General features: G+C 47.2%; 1 protein-coding gene across 1 annotated transcript in view; it reads left to right on the top strand.

The window, feature by feature from the left end:
- Positions 1-14,376, top strand: part of LOC144681478 (zinc finger protein ZXDC) — a 32,895-nt gene that overhangs the window by 10,096 nt on the left and 8,423 nt on the right. Inside the window, exons 7-8 of the mRNA XM_078543097.1 lie at positions 7,012-7,096; positions 10,718-10,887. Of these exons, the coding sequence (XP_078399223.1) occupies positions 7,012-7,096; positions 10,718-10,887 (255 nt within the window). The remainder of the gene's footprint in view (positions 1-7,011; positions 7,097-10,717; positions 10,888-14,376) is intronic.

Here is a 14,376-nt window from a genome sequence, read left to right as displayed (position 1 = left end):
GCTTGTGACAAAATTGGGAGAGCTGTCTCTCAGACTAGTCAAGCAACAGCCTGACATAGTCATCCTCATGGAATCATATCTCACAGATAAGGTCCCAGACATCACCATCCCAGGGTGTGTCCTGTCCCCACTGCCAGGACAGACCTAGCAGAGGTGGCAGCATAGTGGAATACTGTCAGGAGGGAGTTGCCTTGGGAGTTCTCAACATCGACTCTGGACCCCATGAAGTCTCATGGTATCAGGTCAAACATGGGCAAGGAAACCTGCTGATTACCAGGTACCGCCCTTCCTCAGCTAATGAATCAGTGCTCCTCCGTGTTGAACACCACTTGCAGGAAACGCTGAAGGTGGCATGGGCGTAGAATGTACTCTGGGTGGCGGACCTCAATGTCCATCACCAAGCGTAGCTCTGTAGCACCACTACTGACCGAGCTGGCCAAGTCCTAAAGGACATAGATAAAAGCAAAAAACTGTGGATGCTGGAAATCCAAAACAAAAATAAAAATACCTGGAAAAACTCAGCAGGTCTGACAGCATCTGCGGAGAGGAACACAGTTAACGTTTCGAGTCTGTATGACTCTTCATCAGAACTGTTCTGTTGAAGAGTCATACGGGACTTGAAACGTTAACTGTGTTCCTCTCCGCAGATGCTGTCAGACCTGCTGAGTTTTTCCAGGTATTTTTATTTTTGTCCTAAAGGACATAGCTGCTTGACTGGGTCTGCAGCAGGTGGTGGGGGAACCAACAAGAGGGAAAACATTCTTGACCTCATCCTCACCAGCCTGCTTGTCGCAGATACATCTGTCCTGATATCTGACAATATAGGTAGGAGTGACCCGCCTTCACATTGAGGATACCCTCCATCGTGTTGTGTGGCACTACCACCATGCTAAATGGGGTAGATTTTGAACAGATCTAGCAACTCAAGACTGGGCATCCATGAGGCGCTGTGGGCCCTCAGCAGCAGCAGAATTGTACTCGAACACAATCTGTAACCTCATAGTCCAGCATACCCATCAAGCCAGGTGATCAACTCTGGTTCGATTAAGAGTGCAGGAGGGCATGCTAGGGAGCAGTACCAGGCATACTTAAAAATAAGGTATCAGCCTGGTGAAGCTACAACACAGGACTACTTGCATGCCAGACAGCATAAGCAGCAAGTGATAGACAGAGCTAAGTGATCCCACGACCAACGGGTCAGATCTAAGCTCTGCAGCCCTGTCACATCCAGTCGTGAATGGTGGTGGACAATTAAACAACTCACTGGAGGAGGAGGCTCCACAAATATCCCCATCCTCAATGATGGAGGAGCCCAGCACATCAATGCAAAAGATAAGGCTGGAGCATTTGCTACATTCCTTAGTCAGAAGTGCTGTGTGGATGACCCACCTTGGCCTCCTTTGGAGACCCCCAGCATCACAGATGCCAGTCTTCAGCCAATTCGATTCACTCCATGTGATATCAAGAAACAGCTGAAGGCATTGGGTAGTGCAAAGGCTGTGAGCCCTGATAATGTTCCCACAATAGTACTGAAGACTTGTGCTCCAGAACGGTGCCGTGCCCCTAGCCAAGCTGTTCCAGTACTGCTACAACACTGGCATCTGCCTGGCAATGTGGAAAATTGCCCAGCTATGTCCTGTACACAAAAAGCAGGACAAATCCAACCTGGCCAATTACCACCCCATCAGTCTACTCTCTGTTATCAGTAAAGTAATCGGGCCATGAACAGTGCTATCAAGTGGCACTTGCTTAGCCATAACCTGCTCACTGACGCCCAGTTTGGGTTCTGCCAGGGCCACTCAGCTCCTGACCACATTACAGCCTTGGTTCAAATATGGACAAAAGAGCTGAACTCCTGAGGTGAGGTGAGAGTGACTGCCCTTAACATCAAGGCAGCATTTGACTGAGTGTGGCATCAAAGAGCTCAAGTAAAACTCGAGTCAATGGGAATCAGGGGGAGAAAACTCCACTGGTTGGTGTCATACCTAGCACAAAGGAAGATGGCTGTGGTTGTTGGAGGTCAGTCATCTCAGCTCCAGGACATCACTGCAGGAGTTCCCCAGGGTAGTGTCTTCGGCCCAACCATCTTCAGCTGCTTCATCAATGACCTTCCTTCCATCATAAGGTCAGAAGTGGGGATGTTCACTGATGATTGCACTGTGTTCAGCAGCATTCGTGACTCCTCAGATACTGAAGCAGTCCATGTCCAAATGCAGCAAGACCTGGACAATGTTCAGGCTTGGGCTGACAAGTGGCAAGTAACATTTTCTCCACACAAGTGCCAGGCAATGACTATCTCCAATAAGAGAGAGTCTAACCATTGCCCCATGACGTTCAATGGCATTTGCCATCACTGAATTCCCCACTATCAACACCCTTGACCAGAAACTGAACTGGGCTAGCCATATAAATTCTGTGGCTACAAGAGCAGGTCAAAGGCTAGGAATCCTGCGACAGGTAGCTCACCTCCTGACTCCCCAAAGCCTGTCCACCATCTACATGGCACAAGTCAGGAATGTGATGGAATACTCCGCACTTGCCTGGATGAGTGCAGCTGCCACAGCACTCGAGTAGCTTGACACCATCCAGGACAAAGCAGCCCACTTAATTGGCACCACATCCACAAACGTTCACTCCCTCCACCACCAATGCACAGTAGCAGCAGTGTGTACATCTACAAGATGTACATACCTGACTTAGGGGCTGTGCTTGATTTCTCCCTTGTTATTGTTAATTTAGTTAATTGTTTTAACTCTACAAGAGTTACAAGATGTACTGCAGGAATTCACCAAGGCTCCTTCAACAGCGCCTTCCAAACCCACGATCACTATCGTCTAGAAGGACAAGGGCAGCAGATAGATGGGAATGCCACCACCTGGAAGATCTCCAAGTCATTCACCATCCTGACTTGGAAATATATTGCTGTTCTTCCACTGTCGCTGGGTCAAAATCCTGGAACTCCCTATCACCACTGTTGGTGTACCTACACCACATGGACTGCAGCAGTTCAAGAAGGCAGCTCACCACCACCACCTCAAGGGCATCTAGGGATAGATAATAAATGCTGGCCCAGCCAGCGAAGCCCACATCCCATGAATGAATAAAAATAAATAATTCTTTGCTGCTTTTTTTATTCTGTCCAATGTTCTGAGCTGCCACCCATTCTCGCGCAATAATATGCTTATTTAAGTTTGATACTATCTTTAATTTTTCTAGTTAAGCATGAATGGTGGGTCCTTCCCTTGGAATTTTTTTTTCTCGTTGGAATGTATCTATTCTGTTATTTTGAAATATCCCCTTACCTGTGCTCCACTGCATCTCTAACTTATCCTTTAACCTAATTTGCTAGTTCACTTTAGCTAGCTCTGCTTTCTTGCCCTCATAATTGCCCTTATTTAAGTTTAAAATATTAGTCTTAGACCCGCTGTTCTCTCCCTCAAACTGAATGTAAAATTCAATCATATTATGATCGCTGCTACCTAGGGGCACCTTCACTATAAGGTCATTAATTAATCCTATTTCGTTGCACCATACCAGGTTCAGTATATCCTGCTCTCTGGTTGGTGCCAGAATGTGCTGTTCTAAGAAACTATCCTGAAAACATTCTATGAATTCCTCATCTGGGCTACCTTTGCCCATCTGATTTTCCCAGTCTATATGTAGATTAAAATCCCCCATGATTTTCACCGTACCTTTCCAACAGGCTCCCATTATTTCTTACTTTATACTCTGTCCTACCGTGTGGGCACTGTTAGGGAGCCTGTACACCATTCCCACAGTGACTTCTTGCCTTTATCATTTCGCATCGCTACCCAAACCATTTCTACATCTTGGTTTCCTGAACTTGGGTCATCCGTCTCTAATGTGCTAATACCATAATTAATTAACAGAGACACACCTCCATCTTTCCTAGTTTCCTATCCTTCCTAAATGTCATGTACCCTTCAATATTCAGGGCCCAACCTGTGTCATCCTGCAGCCGTGTCTCTGCAATGGCTATCAGATCGTACTTGTTCATTTTTATTTGAGCTATCAGTTGATCTGTTTTGTTTCCAATGTTATGTACATTCAGGTACAGAGCCTTTAGTTTTTTCCTTTTATTATTTTTGCAACCTCTAGACTTATCTGCTGATTTACTGTTAGATTTTTACTCTGTCCGTTCCAGTCACAGTCTGTTTATCCTTTCCCACATTAATACCTTTCTCCATTGCCTTGCCTCTACTTTTTGATTGACCACATCTTCCCAAATTTGATCCCTTGTTCCCACAATTTAAAACCCTGTCTAGTTCCCTAGGTGTATGGCTTGCTAGAACACTGGCCCCAGCATGGTTCAGGAGTAAACCATCCCAATGGTACAGCCCTCACTTCCTCCAGTACTGGTGCCAGTGCCCCATGAACCAGAACCAGCTTTTCCCACACCATCTTTGTGCCACGCATTCATCTCTCTAATTTTATTTACCCTTATCCAGAGATTATTACCTTTGAGATTCTGTTTTTTTAATTTAGTGCCTAACTCCTCACACTATCCATTGCAGAACCTCTTTCCTTGGTATTTAGGTGGACCATGACCATTGGATCCTTTCCCACCCACTGCAAGCTCCTCTCCATCCCTGAGCAGATATCCCAAACCCTGGAACTGGGCAGGCAACACAGCCATCTGGACTCGTGCTCTCGATTGCAGAGAACAGTATTTATCCCCCTGACTATGCTGTCTCTGATTATTGCCACATTCTTCTTCGCTCTCCCCACTTGAATGGCATCCTTTACCATGGTGCCATGCTTAGACTGCTCATCAACCTTGCAGTCCTCACCCACACAGGTAGCAAGCATCTGGTACCTGTTGAACAAAGTCAGTGGCTGAGGCTTCTCCATCACTACATGCTGGTTCCCCTTACCTGCCTGACTTGCAGTCACACCCTCCTTGACGACTGACCAGCTCTCAAGCTCTGCTTAAGTTAAGAGGTGGCACTGTTTCCTGGAACAACGTGTCCAGGTAGCTCTCCCCCCTCCCTGATGCCCCGCAATCTCCACAGCTGTGAATACAGCTCAGCAACTTGGAGCTGAAGTTGCCTAAGCTGCAGACACTTTCTGTAGATATGGGTGTCCCGGACTGCAGTGCATTCCACAGATTCCCACATGCTGCAACCATGGCACCGCCTGCCCTGCCATTTCTCTCCAACCTTATTTATTTAATTAATTAATAATTTACACAGCTATAGTAATAGAAAGTTGGATTCACCTAGTTTGGAGACAAGGAAGGATACTCACCAAATACTGGAGGCTGAAAAAAAAATAGATAAAGGAGCACCTCTTACTGCCCCCTCTGCACCAAATTCCCACCTGAACCAAATTCCCAACTATAGTTGAGGCGAGTTGTTACGATCTGGAATGTGCCCCCAAAAGGCTGTTGGAAACAGATTCAGTAGTAACTTTAAAAAGGGGAATTGCATATATGCTTAAAAAGGGGAAAAATTTGCAGTGCTGTAGGAAAGAGCAGGGCAGTGGGACTAATTGGATAGCTCTTTGCAAGAGCCAGCATAGGCATGATGGACTGAATGCTGGCTTCCTGCGTTCGATGAATCTAGGCACCAGGATAGCTTCCCATTCTATGCTGAGCCTATCACATTCAGGGTTGCAGGAGATGGTCACAAGATAACACTGCCGGGAAATGCTCCTGCCTAGCAAGGGTGGAATCTGGATCAGTTGTGGTGCATCCTGTGGCCAAATAGATGAGTGAATCCAGTCAATGCCTGTGGCACGAAAGAACTCACAGCAAAAGTTGACTTCAGTGGAGAAAGAACCCAGGCTGCCGGTTCACTTGAGCCTGTTTAGGTCAATTTCAACCCCAAAGCTCAATGATATTCTCCCTCAAACGCTTGGGAGGATCAGCCATTTGGACATTGGACTGGGCAGGGGGAATCTCCCATTCAGTCTGCACTGTTAAGGAGAGGGTTGGGGGCTTAACTTGGCACCCTCTCATCTTTAGTATTTCAGATATTAAGTGCTCCCATCGACCTGTTCAAGTGAATGTGAAAGATCTGGTAGAATTATTTAAACAGGTGCACAGGGGAAGGGAGTTGTTTACCTGATGGGCATCGTCCATAATAAATTCAGGAAAGCAGGTTTGCTGGAGAGTTGTCGGCTGGGTTTCACTATGTAACAGCGGTGAATCCACAGCAAATCCTTGGGTGTGAACCGCTGTCTTATATCATTAGAGGCTTGGATATGCAACATTGCAGCAGCCATTTTTACCAGAATGATTTTACCAAGGATGAGGTAATTTGGGTAGATACAGAGACTGGAGAAGATGTGATTGCTCTCCGTGGAGTGGAGAAGATTGTGTGGCGATTTACTGGCAAAATTGAGAGGCTTTGATGAGTACATGGGGTGAAACTGTTTCCACTGGCAGGAGGAGACAGATTTAAGGTAACTGGCAAAATCACAAAAGAGGAGAAGAGAAGTTATTTCATGCAGTGAGTTATTCTCATAAAGATACTATGACACAAGGAGGCCATTCAGCCCATCGGGTCCATGCTGGCTCTCCAATGCAGTCTACTCAGTCGCATTCCCTGCATTATCCCTGTAGCCCTGCAAGTTTATTTCCTTAAGTTTGGAACTTTCTTCAAAGGGTAATGGATGCTAGATCAGTTATAAATTCAAAAATTGAGATTGGTAGATATTTGTTAGCCAAAGGCATTGAGGGATATGGGGCAAATGTGGTTATATGGAGTTAGGTCGTAGATCAGCCACAATCTCACTGAATGGCAGAGCAGGCTTAAGGAGATAAATGGCCTTCTCCTGTTCCTATGCTTTGTGTCTGTAGTGGGGCTTGAACTCAACATTAGGATTCACATGCAAGAGTGACAGAAGAAGCATGAAATTATGGTACTGTATTATTAGAAACAGCTTTTCAGCACAAAGTTTATCTTTTCGGTCATTGTTTATTATGACTACCTGCGTGTGCTGTTCCATTTGCTTTAAACTGTTGCTAATTAATGAAATGTTATCTAGGAAAGCGGGGGATCGGCTAGGACAGATTACAGAGCTATACAGCTTGCTAAGAAGAGGAAACAGAAAGGAGTTGGAGGCAGCACAGGTAAGGGACACTCTTTCAAAGTTGACTGTGAGGAAATGAGGAGCGATGCGTTCTCTGGCTCCAGTTCTATGTCTACCAGGTGTGTTTACAGCTTTTTTTTCCTTTCCATTTGTCATCTCCCTGAGCCACACACCCATCACCTGGTAGGAAGGTGGTTTGGGAACACTACTCGCGCTGCCGATTAAGCGGCTGCGTGAGGTGAGTCGAGTTTCACCTTTAGAAAGAAAGACTTGCATTTATACAGTGCCTTTCACACCCTTAGGATGTCCTTAAATCCTTAATATCCGTCACTATTGTAATGTAGGAAATGTGGCAGTCAATTTATACAAAGCAAACTCCCGCAAACAGCATTGAGTAAATGACATTCAGTGATGTAGATTGACAGATAAATATTAGCCAGGACATTAGGGATAACTCCCCTGAACTACTTTGAATTACAGTCATGGGATCGTTTACTACAGCATGTTGCTTTAGCGAATAAAATCTGACGCTCAGCCACATAAGGAGATACTAGGGCAGATTACCAAAAGCTTGGTCAAAGTAGTATGTTTTAAGGGGCGTCTTAAAGAAGGAAAAAGGCGGAGTTGTTTAGGGAGGGATTCCAGAGCTTAGGGTCCTGATAGGTGAAGGCACGGCCACCAAGGGTGGTGATAGATATTACGGTCAAAATTTGATAGGTGTAGATATCTTAGAGGGCTGTGGGCTGGAGAAGGTTACAGAGATAGAGAGGGACGAGGTCATGGAGCGATTTGAAAATAAGCATGGGGATTTTAAAATCAAGGCGTTCCTTAACTAGCAACAGTGAGGGCAGATGAGGCTTCGTTTTAACGTTTCGCTCCCTCAGTACAGCCCCTCCGACATAGGAAATAGGGGTAGGCCATTTGGCCCCTCATCATTCAACTAGATCATGGCTGATCTACCTCAGCGCCATTGTCCCACACTATCCCCATATCCTTTGACCCCTTTAATATCTAGAAATCTATCGATCTCTGTCTTAAAACGTGCTCAATAATTGAGCTCCACAGCCCTCTGGGGTAGAGATACACCACCCTCTGAGTGAAAAAATTCATCCTCATCTCCTGGCTTAGCTTTTATTCTGCCGCTGTGTCCCCTGATTCGAGACTGCCCCCCCCACCACCACCCCCGAGCCAGGAGAAACATCCTTCCTGCAACTACCCTGTCGAGCCCTGTAAGAATTTTGAAAGCTTCAATGAGATCACCTCTCATTCTTCTAAACTCTAGAGAATACAGGCCCAGTCTCCTCAATCTCTCCTCATAGGACAATCCTGCCTTCCCAGGGATCAGTCTGGTGAACCTTCATTGCATCCCCTCTATGGCAAGTGTATCCTTCCTTAGATAAGGAGACCAAAACTGTACACAATACTCCAGGTGCAGTCTCAACAAGACTCTATACAACTGCAGCAAAACATCTTTACTCCTGTACTCAAATCCTCTTGCGATAAAGGCCAACTTACCATTTGCCTTCCCAATTTCTTGCTGTACCTGCATTTTAGCTTTCACTGATTTATGATCAAGGACACCCAGATCCCTTTCCACATCAACACTTTCCACACTCAGCATTTAAGAAATATTCTACATTTCTGTTTTTCCTTCCAAAGTGGATAACTTCGCATTTTTTTCACATTATATTCCACCTGCCATGTTCTTGTCCACTGACAGAACCTGCTCAAATCCCCTTAAAGTCTTTTTTGCATCCTCCTCAAAACTCACGTTCCCACCTAGTTTTGTGTCATCAGCGCCCCCTCAGTCTGGCCCCTCTGACCGTGCAGCGCCCCCATCAGTCTGGCCCCTCTGACCGTGTGGCGCCCCCTCGGTTCCTCCCCTCTGACCGTGCGGCGCCCCCCTCATTCTGGCCCCTCTGACCGTGTGGCGCCCCCTCGGTTCCTCCCCTCTGACCGTGCGGCGCCCCCCTCATTCTGGCCCCTCTGACCATGCGGCGCCCCCCTCAGTCTGGCCCCTCTGACCATGCGGCACCCCCCTCAGTCTGGTCCCTCTGACCGTGCAGCGGTCCCTCTGACCGTGCGGCACCCCCTCGGTCCCTCTGACCGTGCAGCGCCCCCTCGGTCCCTCTGACCGTGCGGCCCCCCCTCGGTCCCTCTGACCGTGCGGCCCCCCCTCGGTCCCTCTGACCGTGCGGCGCCCCCCTCGGTCCCTCTGATCGTGCGGCGCCCCCCTCGGTCCCTCTGACCATGCGGCGCCCCCCTCAGTCCCTCTGACCGTGCGGCGCCCCCCTCGGTCCCTCCCCTCTGACCGTGTGGCGCCCCCCTCGGTCCCTCCCCTCTGACCGTGCGGCGCCCCCCTCGGTCCCTCCCCTCTGACCATGCGGCGCCCCCCTCGGTCCTGCCCTGAGATTGTCAGCCTGCGTATGGTGCTGAAGTCCAATTGAGTAGAAAATTGACTGAAGGACAGAAAGCAGTGAGCTGGTCGACTGTGGTGTTCCCCAAGGCTCAGTGCTGGGACCACTTTTTTTTTTTGCTATGTGTAGATGACTTGGATCTTGGGATATAGAGTAGAATTTCAAAATTTGATGATGCTACCAAACTTGGAGGAGTGACAAACTGTGAGGATGACACAGAAGTTTCTGCAATGGGACAGAGGCTAGCAGAATGGGCAGACAAGTGGAATTTAATACAGAAGTGTTCAGTGATGTATTTTAGCAAAGGAATAGGGAGAGGCAATATAGACTTAATGGCACAGTTCTGAAGAGTGCGGGAACAGAGAGACCTAGGCATGCATGGGTATCAATCTTTGGAAGCGGTAGGACATAAATGCAAGAGTGGTTAGCAAAGCATATGGGTTCTTGGTCTTCATAAATGCAGGCATTGAGTACACAAGCAGGGAAGTTCTGGTCACCACACTTTAGGAAAGTGGTGAAGATCCCTGAGAGGGTCCAGAGGAGATTTAATAGAATGGTTCCAGGAATTGGGGGTGGGGGGTTTTGTTACAAGGTTTGGTTGGAGAAGCTAGGGTAGTTCTCCTTAGAACAAAGGAGATTAAGGAGAGATTTGATAAGAGGTGTGCATGATTATGACAGGCTTAGATAAGGAAGACAAGGAAAAACTCCTTCCATTAGGTGGTGGTACAAGGATTAGGGGACCCAGATTTAGAGTTTGGGCAACAAATACCAGGGGATGTGAGGAAGAACTTCTTTTACACAGCAAGTGGCAATGACCTGGAACTCACTGCCCATGAAGGTGATGGAAGCAGGGAATAAACTTGCAGGGATCGAATGGAGGAGTGGGACTGACTGGGTTGCTCCATGGGAAGCCAGCATGGACTCAATGGGCTGAATGGCCTCCTTCTGTAGTGTGAATGACTCTTGAGTCTCTGGTTTGGGACTTGACCCCACAATCTTTTGATTCGGATAAAGCACGACCAACACGTTGTTCATTATCCTCCTGTGGAAATGCCTTTGTGGAGTAGCCATCGTCAGAAACATGCTGGGTTGGGAGTTACAAGTGAGAGGAATGGTGTAATTCTGTGAGAAAATGTGCAAGGGCCACTTTTTCTTTCCTCTTTCCCACTGCATGCTCCCCCATCTACCAGTTTTCTGCTCCCTAGGTGCTAGCTCACAATAGTTTTTTTTTGCCCCATTTTAAGAGAATGCCAACAGTGCCGGACAAAGGAAGAAAGCCAACAGGGGACAGTCCACGCCATCCACTGCTGTGAGCCAGAACTGTCGCTTCGGTAATGTTATAATGCCCGCTGGTGGCCTGACGATCCGTGACCCAACTACGGGAGCTCCTTACGTCCAGACCCAGCTATTGCAGGTAGGATTTCCCGATGGCTCAAAACATAAGAGGTGGCAGCATAGTACAATAGAACAACTGGTGTCTCAGCTTTGTCTAAAGTCTACTTTCAGCAATGGCATTCAGTAATACCCAACGTGTTGTGCGGCACCACCACTGTGCTAAATGGGATAGGTCCAACAACTCAAGACTGGGCATCCATGAGGTGCTGTGGGCCATCAGCAGCAGCAGAATTGTACTCGAACACAATCTGTAACCTCATTGTCCGGCATATCCCCCACTCTGCCATTACCATCAAGCCAGGGGATCAACCCTGGTTCAATGAAGAGCGCAGGAGGGTATGCCAGGAGCAGCACCAGGCATACCTAAAAATGAGGTGTCAACCCAGTGAAGCTATAACACAGGACTACTTGCGTGGCAAACAGCAGAAGCAGCAAGTGATAGACAGAGCTAAGCGATTCCACAACCAACGGATCAGATCTAAGCTCTGCAGTCCTGCCACATCCAGTTGTGAATGCTGGTGGACAATTAAACAACTCACTGGAGGAGGAGGCTCCACAAATATCCCCATCCACAATGATGGGGGAGCCCAGCACATCAGTGCAAAAGATACGGGGAGAAGGCGGGAGAATGGGGTTGAGAAACTTATCAGCCATGATTGAATGGCGGAGCAGACTCGATGGGCCGAATGGCCTAATTTCTGCTCCTATGTCTTATGGTCTTATAAAGCTGAAGCATTTGCTACAATCTTCAGCCAGAAGTGCTGAGTGGATGGTCCATCTTGGCTTCTTCCAGATGTCCCCAGCATCACAGATGCCAGTCTTCAGCCAATTCGATTCACTTCATGTGAGATCTGGAAACAGCTGAAGGCAATGGATATTGCAAAGGCTGTGAGCCCTAACAATATTCTGGCAATAGTATTGAAAACTTGTGCTCCAGAACTTGCCACGCCCCTAGCCAAGCTGTTCCAGTACAATTACAACAGTGGCATACACCCGGCTATGTGGAAAATTGTCCAGGTATGTCTTGTACACAAAAAGCAGGACAAGTCTAACCTGGCCAATTATCGCCTCATCAGTCTACTCTCCATCATCAGTAAAGTAATAGAAGGGGTCATCAACAGTGCTTTCAAGAGGCACTTGCTTAGCAATAACCTGCTCACTGACGCCATGGGTTCTGCCAGGGCCACTCAGCTCCTGACCTCAGTACAGCTTTGGTCCAAACTTGGACAAAAGAGCTGAATTCCCGAGGTGAGGTGAGATTGACTGCCCCCAACATCAAGGCCACATTTGATGAGTGGCATCAAGGAGCCCTAGCAAAACTGGAGTCAATGGGAATCGGGGGAAAAGTCTCCACTGTTTGGAGTCATACCTTGCACAAAGGAAGATGGTTGTGGTTGTTAGTGGTCAGTCATCTCAGCTCCAGGACATCACTGCAGGAGTTCATTGGGGTAGTGTCCTCGGCCCAACCACCTTCAGCTGTTTCATCAAAGACCTTCCTTCCATCATAAGGTCAGAAGTGGGGATGTTCACTTATGATTGCACAATGTTCAGCACCATTCGTGACTCCTCAGATACTGAAGCAGTCCATGTCCAAATGCAGCAAGACTTGGACAATATCCAGACTTGGACTGACAGGCGGCAAGTAACATTCGTGCCACACAAGTGCCAGGCAATGACCATCTCCAACAAGAGAGGATCTAACCATCACCCCATGATATTCAATGGCATTACCATCACTGAATCCCCCACTATCAATATCCTGGGGGGGTTACCATTGACCAGAAACTGAACTGGACTAGCCATATAAATACTGTGGCTACAAGAGCAGGTCAGAGGCTAGGAATCTTGTGACAAGTAACTCACCTCCTGACTCCCCAAAGTCTGTCCACAATCTACAAAGCACAAGTCAGGAGTGTGATGGAATACTCCCCATTTGCCTGGATGAGTGCAGCTCCACCAACACACAAGAATCTTGACACCGTCCAGGACAAAACAGCCTACTTGATTGGCACCCCATCCACAAACATTCACTCCCTCCACTACTGACACCAGTAGTAGCAATGTGTACATCTACAAGATGCACTGCAGGAATTCATCAAGGCTCCTGAGACAGCACCTTCCAAACCCATGATCTCTACCATCTGGAAGGACAAGGGCAGAAGGTAGATGGGAACACCACCACCTGGAAGTTCCCCTCCAAGCCACTCACCATCCTGATTTGGAAATATATTGCTGTCCCTTCACTGTTGCTGGGTCAAAATCCTGCAACTCCCTTCCTAACAGCACTGTGGGCTGCATGGACTGCAGTGGTTCAAGAAGGCAGCTCACCACCCCCTTCTCAAGGGCAACTAGAGTTGGGAAATAAATGCTGGCCCAGCCAACAAAGCCCACATCCTGTGAATGAATTTTTAAAAAGCTTCATTTTTGGAACTCCTAAACACCACTGCTGTATGTTTCTTTAAAAGTAAAACTTAACATTGGCCTTTATTGCAAGGAGATTGGAGTACAAGAGTAAGGAAGTCTTGCTACAATTGTATAGGATTTTGGAGAGTGCTCAACACGGTTTTGGTCTCCATATCAAAGGAGGATAAACTTGCCTTTGGAGACAGTACAGCAAAGATTCACTGAATTGGTTCATAGGATGAAAGGTAGTGCTATGATGAGAGGCTGTGTACATGGGGCCTATATTCTGTGGTGTTTGGAAGAATGAGAAGTGATCCCATTGAAAGGTACGTGATTCTGAAGGGGCTTGACAGGGTAGACACTGAAAGCTTGCTTCCCCTAGCTGAGCAATCTAGAACACGGGCACAACCTCGTGATAAGGGGTCAATTGTTTAGGACTGGGATGAGCAGAAATTTCTCCACTCAGGATATTGTGAATCTTTGGAATTCTCTACTCCAGAGAGTTATGGATGCTCAGTTGATGAATATATTTCCAGAAGGTATTCAATAAGGTGCCACATAAAAGGTTATTGTGCAAGATAAGAGTTCATGGAGGTGATATATTAGCATGGGTAGAGGATTGACTAACAGGAAGCAGAGATTGGGAATAAATGGGTCATTTTCAGGTTGGCAGACTGTCAAATAGTGGAGTGCTGCAGAGATCAGTGCTGGGGCCTCAGCTATTTATGCATTATCTTAATGACTTGAGTAAAGGGACTATATTGTAGCCAAATTTCCTGAAGATACAAAGATAGGTAGGAAAGAAGTTGCAGACTCTTTGTATCCTCCTCACAAAGGGATATATAGACGGAATATAAGTGGGGTAAAAAATGGCAGATGGCTTATAATGTGGGAAAATGTGAGGTTGTCCGTTTTGGCTGGAAGAATAGTAACGCAGAATATTATTTAAATTGAGAGACTGCAGAATGTTGTGGTCCAGAAAGACCTGCAGGGTCAGCAAGTCATTAGGAAGGCAAGTGGAATGTTGGCCCTTATTGCAAGATGGACTCCAGTTGTTTACTGCGGTTGGGTCACAGTTTACAATTTGTGGAGGCTGATTGTCTGA

This window comes from Cetorhinus maximus, chromosome 6 (assembly GCF_964194155.1).
Source record: "Cetorhinus maximus chromosome 6, sCetMax3.hap1.1, whole genome shotgun sequence".
Classification (NCBI taxonomy): Eukaryota; Metazoa; Chordata; class Chondrichthyes; order Lamniformes; family Cetorhinidae; genus Cetorhinus; species Cetorhinus maximus.
The sequence above is the reverse complement of the archived record's forward strand: the minus strand, read 5'-3'. Positions and strand labels throughout refer to the sequence as shown.